This window comes from Bos indicus, chromosome 1 (assembly GCF_029378745.1).
Source record: "Bos indicus isolate NIAB-ARS_2022 breed Sahiwal x Tharparkar chromosome 1, NIAB-ARS_B.indTharparkar_mat_pri_1.0, whole genome shotgun sequence".
Taxonomy (NCBI): Eukaryota; Metazoa; Chordata; class Mammalia; order Artiodactyla; family Bovidae; genus Bos; species Bos indicus.
The window spans coordinates 46,804,806-46,820,886 of NC_091760.1; the positions used below are offsets into that span (position 1 = coordinate 46,804,806).

The window sequence follows — 16,081 nt, forward strand, 5'->3', positions numbered from 1 at the left end:
CTCACACTCGCGGATGCAAGACGGGCCTGCCGTCGCCTGCGGGCCTTGCCTGGAACCGAGCCGCCAGCCCGCCCTCCCTCTCGCCGCGGGCGAGGTCGTACCTCGCCACCAATACGTCTTGGACAAGTCGTGCCAGGTCTGATGCTGGGTGTGGTGAGTGCCGCCTGGGCCCAGGTGCGCAGCCTCGATGAGCCCCCGGCGCCGCTCGGGCTGCAGCACCACCTCCAGCTCGGCGAACGTCTTGCGGTGCCGTTGCCGCCGCTGGTAGTACAAGGTCCCGTCCCGCACCACGTAGCAAGCGGCCGCCTTGCGAATTTTACGCTTGACATTGCCCTCGGTGCCTGGCGCGTACGGCTCGCACTCGTTCGTCAGGTAGCGCAGGATGGCCTGGTAGCTCTCTTCGCTTGACATCGCTGACGGCGGCTCCCTGAAGGCGCCTGTCAGTGGCAGGGAAGGAAGACAGAGCACTAGCTCCGGGCGGATGCAACAGCAGCGGCGGTACTATGGGAAGGACCGGTTGTATCTACAGTGAGTGCTCTTCGACGGCGCCCGCAGCGCAGAGTGAGAACGGACGAGTTGGTAACCAGGAGGAACTGCACTTCTCCAGCGCGCGGTATCCGCTGGCGACTGACAAAATGGCTGCTGCACCACCGGAAGTGACGCAAATCAAGGGCAGTGGGTGAGGGAGCTGAACCCTGATTGGAGCGCCATGGCTTTCTGGCTTGATCTAGCCGACTGAGTGACGTCAGGACTGCGGGCGGACATTTTGGAAGCGGGTAGGCCCTGCCTGGAAGAGCCAAGAGAGTTTGAGCAGACATATTAAGTCCTGGCAGTTTCCCTTTTTTTATTTCCCCCTTCTTTCCCTTGCTCTGAGCACGTGTAGGAGCTGCTGGGCAGTTAACCCTGTCTGATACCCCAAGGTGCAATGGAATCTTCTCCGTCTGCGTTTTGAGACAACCAAAAACATAAAACACAAAATACTGAGGTCTACAGCCCCTGAATATAAGACCAAAGAAAGTCCTTTCACGTGGAAATGTAGTTTTCCTGTCAAGTGTTACAAAACTTAAATCCATCCGTGGTAGGAGTTACTATAGTTTCTAAGATACTGCTGGTTCCAAACTACCCGTGGATAATTCTGCAGTGATCAGCTTACGCAGTGACAATTTACCCATTAAGTCAATCATGTTGGCAAGGAGCGGTGAAGATGAGCTAGCACTGTTTTTTTTTTAGTTTGGGGAAGAAAAACACTCGGTTTTACACCCAACATATACTGAATGCACCAAAGGCCACGGCGATTCGAACTGCACTTTCCAAGGTGAGATGTAGGTCCTATGTCAGATTTTTCACTGGTAGACGGGAGGGGTCGCCCTGGTCATCTCTCCGTAGACTGAGTCTGCCTAGCAGTTAGGAGACTCAGGCCTACGACATTCCAAACCATCCGGGGTCTGGCACTTAGGTGCTTTACTGGAGCCTGAAAGCCAACTCTCTCCTGACCCTGCCTAGGTCTGCAGTCGCTGATTGAGGCGCTGAGCCCTGCGGAGACAGGTGAGGGCCGACTGCAGATGAAAGCAGTGGGCTCAGAAAGCGGGGTATACTAGGTCTCCAAGGCACTTGCCAGTGGGGACTGCAGCAATTAACAAACGGCATACTTAAGGCACTTCAATATTCTGGCTGTAGCTAAGTGAGCTCCCAGTCCGAGGAAAAATACAACTACCAGGCCTGGGGTTTACTTAGGGCCACTCATTTCAGACCACAGCTAGGGGAGGGAGGTGTGAGAAGGTGGAGATACATCCGTCCCCAAAACTGATGTCCAAATCCACTCTCCATGGGATGTGTATGTTTCAATGCTTCAGTGTGAAATATACGTCTTTTAAAACTGATGTAAATAGATTAAAATGTTAAGTAAACAATTTCTGGACGGCCAAGAGAAGCTAAGTTAGAAATAGAAATTACCTCTCATGCCAAACACAACCGGAGATTCTCTTGTGCCTTTGAGCCAATAGAGAAAGGTTTTAATAAAATGTTATACAACTGGTCCAGTGGTCTTACTGAGAAAAGCTAAAACTTCCTGTCCTATGAGAACAGGTGTTTAGTATTTTGGGTTTCCCTGGTGGCTCAGATGGTAGAGAACTTGCCTGCAATACCAGAAAGACCCATGTTGGATCTCTGGGTCGGGAAGAGCCTCTGGAGAAGGAAATGGTAACCCACTCCAGTATTCTTGCCTGGAGAATTCCATAGACAGAGGACCCTGGCAAGCCATAGTCGATGGGGTTCCCACGACTGAGTGACAGTTTCATTTAGTGTTTATATCTTCCTAAACTTCAAGCTATTCATGACTGAAAGATAATCAGAATAGGGCAGTTCCATTTTAGACATTTAAGACGGGAAAAGCAGTGCTTTAAGGGGACATTTTATTGTGTTCAAAAGAACATGTACCTCTGTATTCATGTTGAGTATTTTGATTGACCTTTTTTCTTAAAATTTCATTAAAAAAAAAATTACAGTAGGGACTTCCTCAGGAGTCAAGTGGTTAAGACTCAGCCTTCCAATGCTGGGAGTGTGGGTTCCATTCCTGGTCAGGAAGCTAAGATCCCACATGCCACAGGGTGCAGCCAAAAAAAAAAAAATTTAACTATTCCTATATATAAAATCACATTTCTCAAGAGGATATAGCTTATTTCTTGTTGTATCCTTGCAACTTGGTGGTGTGGAGTGCTGGTACATTGGATGATCTAATTTTCATAGATGTGCAAGCCTCTTAACACCAATTATGATTACTATTTTTTTCATATAACAATTACATAATATAGTGACTTGTAACCTGAACATCGAGACATTTTTGCAATTTTAAGGACAGCTCTGTCAGACTCCCAGCTCAAGAACTATTTTTTCTAATACTCAAGAGGTTGCATCCTTAGGGAATTCCATGGCAGTCCAGGAGCAAATTCAATGCTATGGGCCTGGGATTTGATCCCTCGTTGGGAACTAAGGTGCCACAAGCATCACACCACAGACCCTTCCTCCCTCCAAAAGTGTAGTCTTCATTTAAGCTTATTTTCTGGAAGCGAGAGCAGATAATACAGGTGAGTTTTAAGTAGTTTTAGCTCAGCTATAAGCTAATGGTTAAAAGGTGAGATACTAGAGAACCAAAGGCATCCCCAATAATGAAATGTGTCTATCATGGAAAAGGGTAGTTTAACAAGAAAACAGCCCATTAAAAACGCTTACTTTTTGCAAACAGAAGTGACAGGAAAAAAAAAAAAAACCAAACCCACATCTTTTAGCAATCAACCTGGACTACAATCTATACAACAAAAGGCAGTCTAAAATCTACATAATGCAACATAACGTGTCCTTACAGCCTCAGGTGAGTAAGAACTGCATTTAACCATACAGATCTTATTTAAAGATGAATATTTAACATCTCTCCATTTAAGAGACTTGTATTAGGAGTAGTAGGAGGCATTATTCCTGAGAAATGAACTCTTTAAAGAATACTTAGCTCTTAAATTCTTAACTACTATTACTGTGTAGGCCAAACATGCCTGCTTTAAGAGTAAAAATTCCACCACAATCTAAGTTATAGTCAGATCTTTATTCAAAAATCCAATCTGCCGACTTAGCGTTTTCCACCAACTCGAGGAGCAGAAACCTTCACAGGCTTCACAATCTTTTGCTTAGGTGCTGCCTTTGTGGGAGCCTGTAAAAAGAGAACATGTTATGTGGCATTATTCCATTTGAGTTTTTCTTTTCTTTCAGTCACTGCTCTTATGCCCATATTGTTTGTATCCTAGATTGCGTTCCTAATTATTTGTGTTCCTAATATAAAGAACTCCGCTCAAGTTAAAATTCTACCTTTATATGAAATATAAATGTAAGCCAAAGAGGAAGACTGAAGTAACTGAGATACAACTAGATGCAGTGGGGGATCCTCAATTATATCCTAAGAACAGAAAAAGATCCAATGCTAATTTCCTGGTTTTGAAATTTTTACTATGGTTATCTAAATGGTTTAACACTGATAAAAACTGACTAAATTCTAAAAAATTACAGAAAATTTTTACTGAAAACTTGGAAGTATTTCAAAATAAACTCTGCCTTTCTCTCATTTCTATATAACACTTACAGACACATTTAAGGCTCTAGCAAAGGACCTCTTTGGAGTCCTGAATCACTCACCTAAAAACCAATCATGGACATCATTTTCATTAAAGCCTTACACTAAATTCCTTAAAAAATTTTTAATTTACCACAATTTGGGTTAAAAATAAATCCTCCTGTTGCTCTAAATGAGAAATCTTAGACAATCTGACAATTACCTTTGCAGCAGCCATTGCTGTCTTTTTAGATGCTTGCTTAGCCTTTTTTGCTTCCTTGGCAGCCCTGCGGAGTTAAAAACAACAAGCAAAAAGCACTTTACTCCTTAAGGGTACAGCTTATTAACAAAAGGCTATAACAAGCAAAAAGCACTTTTTTTGACTGCAAGTAGATCCAACCAGTCCATTCTAAAGGAGTGATGCTAAAGCTGAAACTCCAGTACTTTGGCCACCTCATGCGAAGAGTTGACTCATTGGAAAAGACTCTGATGCTGGGAGGGATTGGGGGCAGGAGGAAAAGGGGACAACAGAGGATGAGATGGCTGGATGGCATCACCGACTTGAAGGACGTGAGTTTGAGTGAACTCCGGGAGTTGGTGATGGACAGGGAGGCCCGGCGTGCTGCAATTCATGGGGTCACAGAGTTGGACGAGACTGAACTGAACTGAACTGATAACAAGCAAAAAGCACTTTACCCCTTAAGGGTACAGCTTATTAACAAAAGGCTAGTGTTTGGGGACAGAGAAGGCAATGGCACCCCACTCCAGTACTCTTGCCTGGAAATCCCATGGACGGAGGAGCCTGGTAGGCTGCAGTCCATGGGGTCGCTAGGAGTCGGACACGACTGAGCGACTTCACTTTCACTTTCCTGCATTGGAGAAGGAAATGGCAACCCACTCCAGTGTTCTTGCCTGGAGAATCCCAGGGACGGGGGAGCCTGGTGGGCTGCTGTCTATGGGGTCGCACAGAGTCGGACACGACTGAAGCGACTTAGCAGCAGCAGTGTTTGCGGAAAGTAGAAATAACATATTCCTTCACCATCTGCAGTTATTTGTACGATAAATCCAAAGGATTTAATAACAAATGTAATTAACCACATCAGCTTAACATTAGAAACTGTATAGTACCTTTATAACTGCATACAGAATTTCAACAAATCATTTAGACTTATAGTATAAACTTCTGTATTATTAAACACAAACATTTACAACTGACAATCCTTATAAAGATTCAAGTATCACAACACAAAATAACATCAGATTAAGATTCTGTTCTGTAAACCCATACATACCCTAAATTCCATATAACTGAAATGGCCCATAGTGACATTTATTACCTGATAGCTTGTTCTCGTTGAGCCTTCCTAACTTCAGGTTTCTGATTCCTCTTGGCCATTATATCAGCAAGAGAAGCACCAGTTATGGCCCTTTGGAATTTGACTGCACGGCGAGTTCTTTTCTTTTGAATTTCTTCCTATAGAACAAAAAGATGGTAAGCATGCTTAGAAGCCTTGCTTCATGAATATGGGAGAGAAATGAAATGTCAGAAGGCGACAAAGGAGCTCTTCCTTGGACCTTTTGCACTAATCCCATTCATGGTGGCTCTGCCCTCATGACTGTTTCATCTCCCAAAGGTCCCACCTCCTGACCTTGGAGGTCAAGGAATTTTGGGGAGAAACACAATTCAGACCACAGGAATATTCAACCAGGGAGTTCCCTGGTGGTCTAGTGGTTAGGACTTTGAGCTTTCACTGCCAGGGGCTCAGGTTTAATCCCTGGTTGGGAAACTGACATTCCACATGTTGCAAAGCACTGCCAAAAATAAAAAAACCTCCCAAAACAATTCATGCAATTATTTGAAATGAGATATACAAATATATTTTTAAAGCATCTATATATAAAATACTGCAATATTCAGGTAAGTTTTCCAATTATAAATTGGTTAATCCTGATTATTTACTACTTTATTTAAAAAGACAAAGTTAAACTCTTAAGAAAATTAACTGAACAGTACTTTAAAAGCAATTTTAGTATGATTGCTCATGATAAAGAATGTGCTTTTGGAAAAAAAATTAACCTCAAACTCTGATTTGTTTTTACTCAAAATACTGACATTAGGAGAAACAGTCAAGTTAGAAAACTGATTAAGACAGGAAAGCCACCAAATGTTAAGGAATGTTGGAGTATCAACATAATTCAAACATTTGCTGCAGATTCTATACCAGAAATCTATAATACAGTACTTATGAGAAGAAAGATCTTGCCTTTAAGTCCAAGGAAAAATAAAATATACTTGAACTGTTTATTAAGGCAGGGATATGCAAAATATCTTAAAATTTTTAATGGGACATATGGAGAAAAGAGGACACATTTGTGGTTAGTCAAATGCTCATTTTAAACTTTATAAAGATGAAATCTTACTGGATAAAATGCTAGTATTTACCTATTTATAATTTCTCAAATCCACTTAAAAATATATTTTCTTATTGTGGTAAAATATATACAACTTTAAGTTGATCATTCTAAAGTATTTTTAAGTGTATAATTCAGTGGCATTAGGTACCTTTGCAGTGTTGTGCAAACACCATTTCTGTCTCAAATATTTTTTCACAATACAACAAACTGCACCCATTAAATAAGGGCTTCCCAGGTGGCTAGTAGAAAACAACCCGCCTGCCAATGCAGGAGATGTTAAGAGACACACAGGTTCGATGCCTGAGTGGGAAAGTCCCCTGGAGGTGGGTCACGAAAACCCATTCCAGTATCCATGCCTGGAGAATCCCATGGACAGAGGAGCCTGGTGGGCTACTGCCTACAGAGTTGCAAAGAGTCAGACATGACTGAAGCAACAGACACAAATGAAGTGACTTAGTACCCACACATCACATTTTATTATCCATTCATCCACTGATGGGACATATGATTGTTTCCATTATAATAGTTACAAATATCACCATACATGTTTATCTGTTCAAATCCCTGCCTATAATCCTCTCGAATATATACAGCCCTAGAACTGGAACTGCTGGATCATATGATGGTAATTCTCTAACTTTTTGAGAAACTGCCAATCACTTTCCACAGTGCCTGCACCATCTTCATTCAGCAATGCAGGGTTACAATTTCTCCACACCACCACCAACATTTGTAATTCCTCCCACCACCCCTCCCCCTGTTTGGATAAGGGCCATCCTAATCCTAATGTCACATTCACGAGTTTTTTAAAAATACTGTGTTAAACTTTGTTGACTGACTGTGTCTGCCTCTGCGACCCCATGGACTATAACCCGCCATGCTCCTTTATGGAATTTTCCAGCCTTTTTTCCTTCTTCACATTTTTCCCCCCACATTCACTTTTAATTTAGAATTCTCCTTTCCTCTGAATTCCCATAATAATTTTCTTGCCATGTCACTCAAACTTTTTCTCAAAAATCTCTTTCATCAACCTAAAAGACCACTCCAAAAAACACATACAGAACTTCCCTGGTGGTAAAGTGGTTAAGAATCCACTGCCAATGCAGGGGACACAGGTTCCCTTCTAGGCCCATGAAGATTCCACCTGCCTGGAGCAACTAAGCCAGTGAGACACAATTACTGAGCCCCCAGAACTAGAGCCTGCGTTTTCCAAGGAGAAGCCCACCCCAACTACACAAAAACAAAGAGCAGCAACAAAGAGGCTGTGTGGCTATAAATTAAAAACACATCCAGTCTTAAGAACAAACTAACATGCTGGAAGACTTAGCGATATGATACCTACATTAGGAATAATTCTATAAGCATTATAACCAATAACAAGTTTCCGTAAGAACTATTTAGTTTCCACTCAAACATCTTAAACATGTCCATAGTGCCCTATAACTCACGTGAGCTTTATGTAATTTACTCACTCTGGAAAGGGGATGCTGTCAAATTTCAACTCAATTTTTACTGTGAGCTGAAGATACAAGGAGGCAATCCTTTTATCAATCATTCTCACTTTACTGTTTGATGCTCAATAGTTATAGAGTATTTTCACATACAGTCTCATTTAATTAGTTTTATAAAGCAGCAACTGACGCTCAAGAGGTTTAGCAACTTTAGAACAACATTAACAAAGTGCGTTTCACTTACCGACTGTCCCTTTTTGTGTTTTCTTCTGTAGAGGACAGTCCAGTTGATCTGACGAGGATTCCTCTTGGAAAGGAATGCCGACTCACATTTTGCGTTAAGAAACTGGAAAACCTGTCATGACAAGTTCAAAGTAGGAGCCTGAGCTTGAAATTATTAGTAAGTCAATATTCTAGTGATATCCTCTCATTTTACAAAATTGAGATCCACGCAGACCAAAAGGCTTGTGTCACAGAACTGGCAAGAAACCGTCTCTGCGTTTGGGCCTGTCTTTTCCCGAGAGGAGCAAACCTACGTTCATACTGAGGGGTGGGGTGTCAAATTGTGGGAGGGATCCTGCCCCTCCTGAGATGGACCTGATTTCCATAAAATAGCCAGATACCTCTCTGGGCCACTGCTGTTACACCGGAACATTAAAATTATACAAGCCCCTAACTTCCGACCTGATCTACCCTTGATCAAGCTCAAGACTGATTCACTTAGAGGCTTCTGACAAATACTGCACACAGGGTCCCGGTTCAAGCTTTTCAGGGACCAACAATGACGTGGTAAAGGACCCGGCTTAGACCGAATGAGACCGGTCTTTCCTTAGAAGTACACGGTACGTTTAGCCCACGCGGCCGTTCACCTTCCCGTCGGTCCGGGCGTAGCGCCTCCCATGTCCTGGGTAGATCTTGTACCCGCTGAAACTGCACAGCTCGACCCTGTAACGAAAAGTGAAAGCCCATTAGCTGGGATGGCGGGTATCTTCGGCTAGGAGAGGCCATGCCTGGGATGCCGGAGAGGCGCTCAGAGCGAAGATGGAAGAGGATTGGGATGCAGGGTTCCCGCTTACTTCATGGCTGCTACTGCCGGGGAGAAAGAAAGATGGCGAAGAGAAGGAAAGGATTATGGGAAGAGGCCTTATAAGGTCCTGGGAAGGCACTCTCCTCCCACAATTCTTTTCCCTAACCCCGGCTCTCTGTGATGACGTCACGTCGCCTGGGCCACAAGTCTAGACTTCCCCAGCTGCTGCCCGCTTCTCCTGGAGTAATTGCGCTAGAGGCTATCGAGCCTTTGCAGGCAAAGTGGGAAGGACAGTCAAGCAGGTAGGCAGGCAGGCAATTGGTTTGAGTAATTCGAAGAGCCACGTCCTACTGCAAGAAATGTGAACTGCAGGGGGGCGGGGGGGGCTCCTTTCTCCTCTACTTATCATAGTTTAATGATGCACAGATGAATACCCTGCAGGTAAAATCTAAAATCTCATTTTGCCAGCACTCGTGCTAAAGCACTTGCATACATCGATTTCTTCAGTTTACTAAATCTCTATTAAGTAAGCGTCGAAGTATTGCGAAATGATGACTGCCAGGAGTGGAGGAGTTCTTTGCTCAGCTGCCACCTATTGGGGGTGGAGAGGTGGATTGGCCGCCGGTGGTTGCTAAGAAAACCTTGTCTGGAGAAGGCACCTCTCTGCCCAGGCCCACCAGGAGGGCCAATGCCTGGATCGCTTAAACACTTTGTGATGCTAGATAATTTCAGCATTTGATTTGTTGTTCAGTCGCTCAGTGATATCCAACTCTTTACAACGCCATTGAATACAGCATGCTAGGCTTCCCTGCCCTTCACTATCCCCCAGAGCTTGCTCAAACTCATGTCCATAGAGTCGGTCGTGCCATCCAACCATCTCGTCCTCTGTCGTCCCCTTCTCCTCCTGCCATCAATCTGTCCCAGCATCTGGGTCTTTTCCGTTGAGTCAGCCCTTTCCATAAGGTGGCCAAAGTATTGGAGCTTCAGTTCCAGCATGAGTCCTTCCAATGAATATTCTGGACTGATTTTCTTTTGGATTGACTGGTGTGATCTCCTTACAGTCCAAGGGACTGTAAAGAGTATTCCCCAGCACCACAGTACTAAAGCATCAATACTTCGGTGCTCAGCCCTCACATCCATACATGACTACTGGAAAAACTATAGCTTTGTATATACAGACCTTTGTCAGCAAAGTGATCTCTCTGCTTTTTAAAATGCTGTCTAAGTTGCTTATAGATTTTCTTCCAAGAAGCATGTGTCTTAATTTCATGGTTGCAGTCACCATCTGCAGTGATTTTGGAGCCCAGTAAAAGAAAATCACTGTTTCCATTGTTTCCCCATCTATTTGCCATGAAGTAATAGGACTGGATGCCATGATCTTAGTTTTTTGAATGTTGAGTTTTAAGCCAGCTTTTTTACTCTCCTTTCACCTTCAACAAGAGGCTCTTTAGTTCCTCTTCTCTTCTTGCCATAAGGGCAAGATTGATTCCAGCTTGTGCTTCATCCAGTCTGTTATTTCATATGATGTACTCTGCATGTAAGTTAAATAAGCAGTGAAATGAGTGCAACTGTGTGGTAGTTTGGACATTCTTTCGCATTGCCTTTCTTTGGGACTGGAATGAAAATTGACCTTTTGCAGTCCTGTGACCACTGCTCATTTTTCCAAATTTGCTGACACATTGAGTGCAGCACCGTGACAGTGTCGTCTTTTAGGATTTGAAACAGCTCAGCTGGAATTCCATCACCTCCACTAGCTTTGTTGGTAGTGATGCTTCCAAAGGCCCACTTGATTTCACACTCCAAGATGTCTAACTCTAGGTGAGTGATCACACCGTCATGGTTATCTGGGTCATTAAATCTTTTTGTATAGTTCGTCTGTGTATTCTTGCCACCTCTTCTTAATATCTTCTGCTTCTGTTAGGTCCATACCATTTCTGTCCTTTATCGAGCCCATCTTTGCATGAAATGTTCCCTTGGTATCTCTAATTTTCTTGAGATCTGTCTTTCCCATTCTATTGTTTTCTTGAGATCTGTCTTTCCCATTCTATTGTTTTCCTCTATGTCTTTGCATTGTTTCTTAGGAAGGTTTTCTTATCTCTCCTTGCAATTCTTTGGAACTCTGCATTCAGATGGGAATATCGTTCCTTTTTTCCTTTGTCTTTTGCTTCTTTTCTTTTCTCAGCTATTTGAAGGGCCTCCTCAGACAACTATTTTGCCTTTTTGCATTTCTTTTTCTGGTGGATGGTTTTCATCACCACCTCCTGTACAATGTTATGAACCTCCATCCATAGTTCTTCAGGCACTCTGACTATCATATCTAATCCTTTGAATCTATTTGTCACTTCCACTGTATAATTTAGGTCATACTTGAATGGCCTAGTGGTTTTCCCTACTTTCTTCAATTTAAGTCTGAATTTTGCAATAAGGAGTTCATGATCTGATCCACAGTCAGCTCCCAGTCTTGTTTTTGCTGAGTGTATAGAGCTTCTCCATCTTTGGCTGCAACGAATATAACCAATCTGATTTCAATATTGACCATCCGGTGATGTCCATGTGTAGAGTCTTCTCTTGTGTTGTTGGAAGAGGTCATTTGGTATGACCAGTGCATTCTCTTGACAAAACTCTGTCAGCCTTTGCCCTGCTTCATTTTGTACTCCAAGGCTATAGTTCAGCATTTGATGGAGAGTGGCAAAAGGCAATCCATGAATTGTGTAGGAGACGATACTTGACTAGAAAACAAATACAATGATTGATTTACGCTGCTAGTTGGAGCTCAGGGCAGGTTGCTCCAAATTATGCCTCAATAACATACGGATTAGTTTGAATTCAGTTTACTTGAAAACTGGTAGGTGCAAGAAGGTTACTTTGAGCTTCCTGTCTGTCCCCCTGAAAGCAGGAAATAAAAGGAAATAAATACTTTATTGCTGTACAGTAGCAAAGGTAGGAAGACATCATTATTACCAGAGACAGGGAATTCATGGCAGAGAATTTTGTATAAGCAGACTTTGATATTTCTTTACTAATTTACTACTCAAAGCCCAAGCTTTGCTTAAATTCCTTACTAATTTTTATTGTTCCTTTGTCTAAAAAATATAAAAGCTGTCTGCTTTGGCCACTTCTTACTTAGGACTTAACTCTATGTGAGAACTCTGTGCACATGAATTAAATTTGTTTTTCTCCTGTTTATCTGTTGTGTGTTAATTTTATTATTAGTTCAACCACAAGAAGTCAGGATGGGTAAAGTAGGAAATTTGCCTCTCCTGGACACTCTGTATAAGCAACTCACCCTAAAAATGTGGTAGAAGAGATATGGAAAGTCCAGCAAGGTTGCTGACTAATATTAAGAAAGTGGCACATCTGTTGGAAACTTTCTCAGGAATGAATTAACAGATCTGAATAGAATTAAAGAACTAAAGGAAAGAGAAGGACTGTGACAGCCTGACCAATTCTGACCAGCTGTTGAGAATACCTGGTGTACTTAGATGAATTTTTCTAAATAGACTGAGGGTAGAACTTCAATGCGGAGAAGGCAATCGCACCCCACTCCAGTACTCTTACCTGGAAAATCCCATGGACGGAGGAGCCTGGTAGGCTGCAGTCCATGGGGTCGCTAAGAGTTGGACACGACTGAGTGACTTCACTTTCACTTTTTACTTTCATGCATTGGAGAGGGAAATGGTAACACACTCCAGTGCTCCTGCCTGGAGAATCCCAGGGATGGGGAGCCTGGCGGGCTGCCATCTATGGGGTCGCACTGAGTCGGACATGACTGAAGTGACTTAGCAGCAGCAGCAGCAGAACTTGAGTGCAGCATCCTAAAAGATGATGTTGTTAAAGTGCTACACTCAATATGTCAGCAAATCTGGAAAACTCAGCAGTGGCCACAGGACTGGAAAAGGTCAGTTTCCATTCCAATCCCAAAGAAAGGTAATGCCAAAGAATGTTCAAACTACCACACAATTGTACTCGTCTCCCACGCTAGCAAAGTAATGCTCAAACTTGTCCAAGCTGGGCTTCAACAGTATGTGAACCATGAACTTCCAGATGTTCAAGCTGGATTTAGAAAAGGTAGAGGAACCAGAGATCAAATTCCCCACATCCACTGAATCATCGAAAAAACAAGAGAGTTCCAGAAAAATATCTGTTTTATTGACTGTGCCAAAGCCTTTGACTGTGTGGATCACAACACACTGGAAAATTCTGAAAGAGATGGGAATACCAGACCACCTGACATGCCTCCTGAGAAATCTGTATGCAGGTCAAGAAGCAACAGTTAGAACTGAATGTGGAACAACAGACTGGTTCCAAATAGGGAAAGGAATACGTCAAGGCTGTATATTGTCACCCTGCTTATTTACCTTATATGCAGAGTACATCATGAGAAATGCTGGGCTGGATGAAGCCCAAGCTGGAATCAAGATTGCTGGGAGAAATATCAATAACCTCAGATATGCAGATGACACCACCCTTATGGCAGAAAGCAAAGAGGAACTAAAGAGCCTTTTATTGAAAGTGAAAGAGGAGAGTGAAAAAGTTGGTTTAAAACTCAACATTCATAAAACTAAGATCATGGCATCTGGTCCTATCACTTCATGGGAAATAGATGGGGAAACAATGGAAACAGTGACAGACTTTATTTTGAGGGGCTCCAAAATCACTGTAGATGGTGACTGCAGCCATGAAATTCAAAGACACTTGCTCCTTGGAGGAAAAGTTATGACCAACCTAGACAGAATATTCAAAAGCAGAGACATTACTTTGCCAACAAAGGTCCGTCTAGTCAAAGCTATGGTTTTTCCAGTAGTCATGTATGGATGTGAGAGTTGGACTATAAAGAAAACTGAGGGCCAAAGTATTGATGCTTTTGAATTGTGGTGCTGGAGAAGACACTTGAGAGTCCCTTGAACTGCAAGGACATCCAAGCAGTCCATCCTAAAGGAAATCAGTCATGAATATTCATTGGAAGGACTGATCCTGAAGCTGAAACGCCAATACTTTGGCCACCTCATGCGAAGAACTGACTCATTGGAAAAGACCCTGATGTTGGGGAAGATTGAAAGCAGGAGGAGAAGGGGATGACAGAGGATGAGATGGTTGGATGGCATCACATGTCCATCACTCAGTGGACATGTATTTGAATAAACTCCGGGAGTTGGTGATAGACAGGGAAGGCCTGGCGTGCTGCAGTCCATGGGGTCGCAAGGAGTCGAACACAACTGAGCAACTTAACTGAACTGAAGTCACAGGGAAATTTATAAAACATGTTACATGAAAATACCAGTCCCAAATCCATGTACAGTATATATCCATTTTTGTTAAAATACAGAGGCAGGGAGTCCAGTGGATAAAAATAGTTTAAAAGGAAACACACTAACATGTTACCAGTGATTATCTCTGAGTAGGGGAATTATGGAAGATTTTTATATTTACTTTTTGCTTGACTGTATTTTCTAAGATTTTTACAGTAACTTTTTTTTTCTTTAAAGCTGATACATGCTGCATTGTTTTAAAATAGAAAATATATCCTGAAGGACAAAGAGAACAACTAAAGATATATTTAGACTCCTTTGGAGGTTATTTTTTGCGAACTCTTGAAAACTTTTGTAACATTCTGAGCTCAAATAACTATGTAGGAAAGCTATTCCGATAATTACTATAGTTAGATCACTTGTATCAGCAACACTGGCATATGCCCTATATGAGAGACACATAATTTACTGTTACTCTGAATTTTCTTTCTCTTCAGAGAAATTTTTCTCTGAATTGGCCAAATTTGTCCTATCTCTGGCTGATGTCAATGGAACCCCAAATGAGGCGGACAATCATATATAATTACCGAATGAAGACTTCAGTATTTGATATCTAATTGGAAGTTGAATACTTCTCTCCCCCCTTTATTAGTCAGGGTTCTCCATGTGCACAAATATAAGAAGAGGTTTCTTTTAAGGAACTGGCTCGCATGATTATGAAGCCTAGGGTTTAAAAAATCGGCAGGGTTTGCAGGCAGGTTGGAGACCGTGCAAGGAACCAGTGTTGTAGTTCAAGTCCAGAGCCTGTCTGCCTGAGAATTCCTTGCTGTTCCTGGAGGTCAGTCTTTTGTTCTAAATATTTAGATCTGCAGCTGATTGGATGAGGCTGACCCACATTATGGAGGACAGTCTGCCAGTTTAAATGTAAATCTTATCCCAAAACACTCACAGAAGGCATCCAAAATAATGTTTGATCATGTATCTGGGTACTATGGCCCAGCCAAGTTGACACATAAAATTAACAGTTACACCATTTTTTTTTTAAAAAAATGAATTAAGTTGGGAGGGAGGATAGAAAGTAAAACTACCACTTTTATAGAAATGAACTTTTTGAGCTTTTAAGACCTTAGTCTTCCAAGTATAAATTAAAATTACATTTTATTTAAACATTTGCTTAATTTTCAACTGGAAATATGATAAATCATTTACATAGGTTTCACTGACTTTTGGAAGCACTCTAAATAAAACTGTCAAGGATTCCTTTATTATTCTTTAAAAAAAAATTTTTTTAAGTTTATTATTCTTTTAAATAAAAGTCAGCTTCTTCCCAGTTTGATAAAGACATCTGAAAAGTATATCACAGTAACTTTATTTTTGAAATTTATTTATACTTTCACCTCTTCTCTTTCTCAGATTTTAGCTGATATTTAGGAGGAACACAAGTGATTAGTATCTCATCTTCAGATGGCGAACTCTTCTACATTATTTTGGCCCTGATATTTCATGCTATTTAGGACTGATGCTTTAAGACTGTTCTGATAGCCTTCCTGTAATCTCACTGCTTTGGAGAATGGTGGGCTGGCAATCATTCACTGGTTCTGAAATCGTGTAAATCAGATTGGGACTTGAACCCATGGTCTTTTAACTAAGATCACACCTGGTCTCAGGACATAATGAACCTCAGGTTCTTGATGTGTCATCGTATAAAGAATTCAGTGAGAGACAAAGTGATAAGTAAAACTTTATTTTCCTGGGCTCCTAAATCACTGCAGATGGTGACTGAAGCCATGAAATTAAAAGGCACTTGCTCCTTGGAAGAAAAACTGTGACAAACCTAGATAGT

At 41.9% G+C, this 16,081-nt stretch overlaps 2 protein-coding genes across 4 annotated transcripts in view; both read right to left on the bottom strand.

Annotated features, from left to right (window-relative positions):
• The window catches only part of ZBTB11 (zinc finger and BTB domain containing 11), a 33,962-nt gene extending 31,930 nt beyond the window's left edge, over window positions 1-2,032 (bottom strand). Inside the window, exon 1 of one of the 2 annotated variants that reach the window (XM_070790938.1) lies at window positions 102-2,032. In XM_070790938.1, the coding sequence (XP_070647039.1) occupies window positions 102-411 (310 nt within the window). In that variant the 5' untranslated portion in view covers window positions 412-2,032. The remainder of the gene's footprint in view (window positions 1-101) is intronic. The other variant, XM_019973363.2, reaches the window with a different exon arrangement.
• Window positions 2,033-3,576: 1,544 nt separating this feature from the next.
• RPL24 (ribosomal protein L24) overlaps window positions 3,577-16,081 on the bottom strand; it is a 47,708-nt gene continuing 35,203 nt past the window's right edge. Inside the window, exons 1-6 of one of the 2 annotated variants that reach the window (XM_019973511.2) lie at window positions 9,039-9,172; window positions 8,832-8,907; window positions 8,207-8,317; window positions 5,434-5,570; window positions 4,320-4,383; window positions 3,577-3,700 (exon numbers count right to left, since the gene is read on the bottom strand). In XM_019973511.2, the coding sequence (XP_019829070.1) occupies window positions 3,620-3,700; window positions 4,320-4,383; window positions 5,434-5,570; window positions 8,207-8,317; window positions 8,832-8,907; window positions 9,039-9,043 (474 nt within the window). In that variant the 5' untranslated portion in view covers window positions 9,044-9,172 and the 3' untranslated portion in view covers window positions 3,577-3,619. Of the gene's footprint in view, window positions 3,701-4,319; window positions 4,384-5,433; window positions 5,571-8,206; window positions 8,318-8,831; window positions 8,908-9,038; window positions 9,173-16,081 lie in introns of those variants that run through there. The other variant, XM_070792291.1, reaches the window with a different exon arrangement.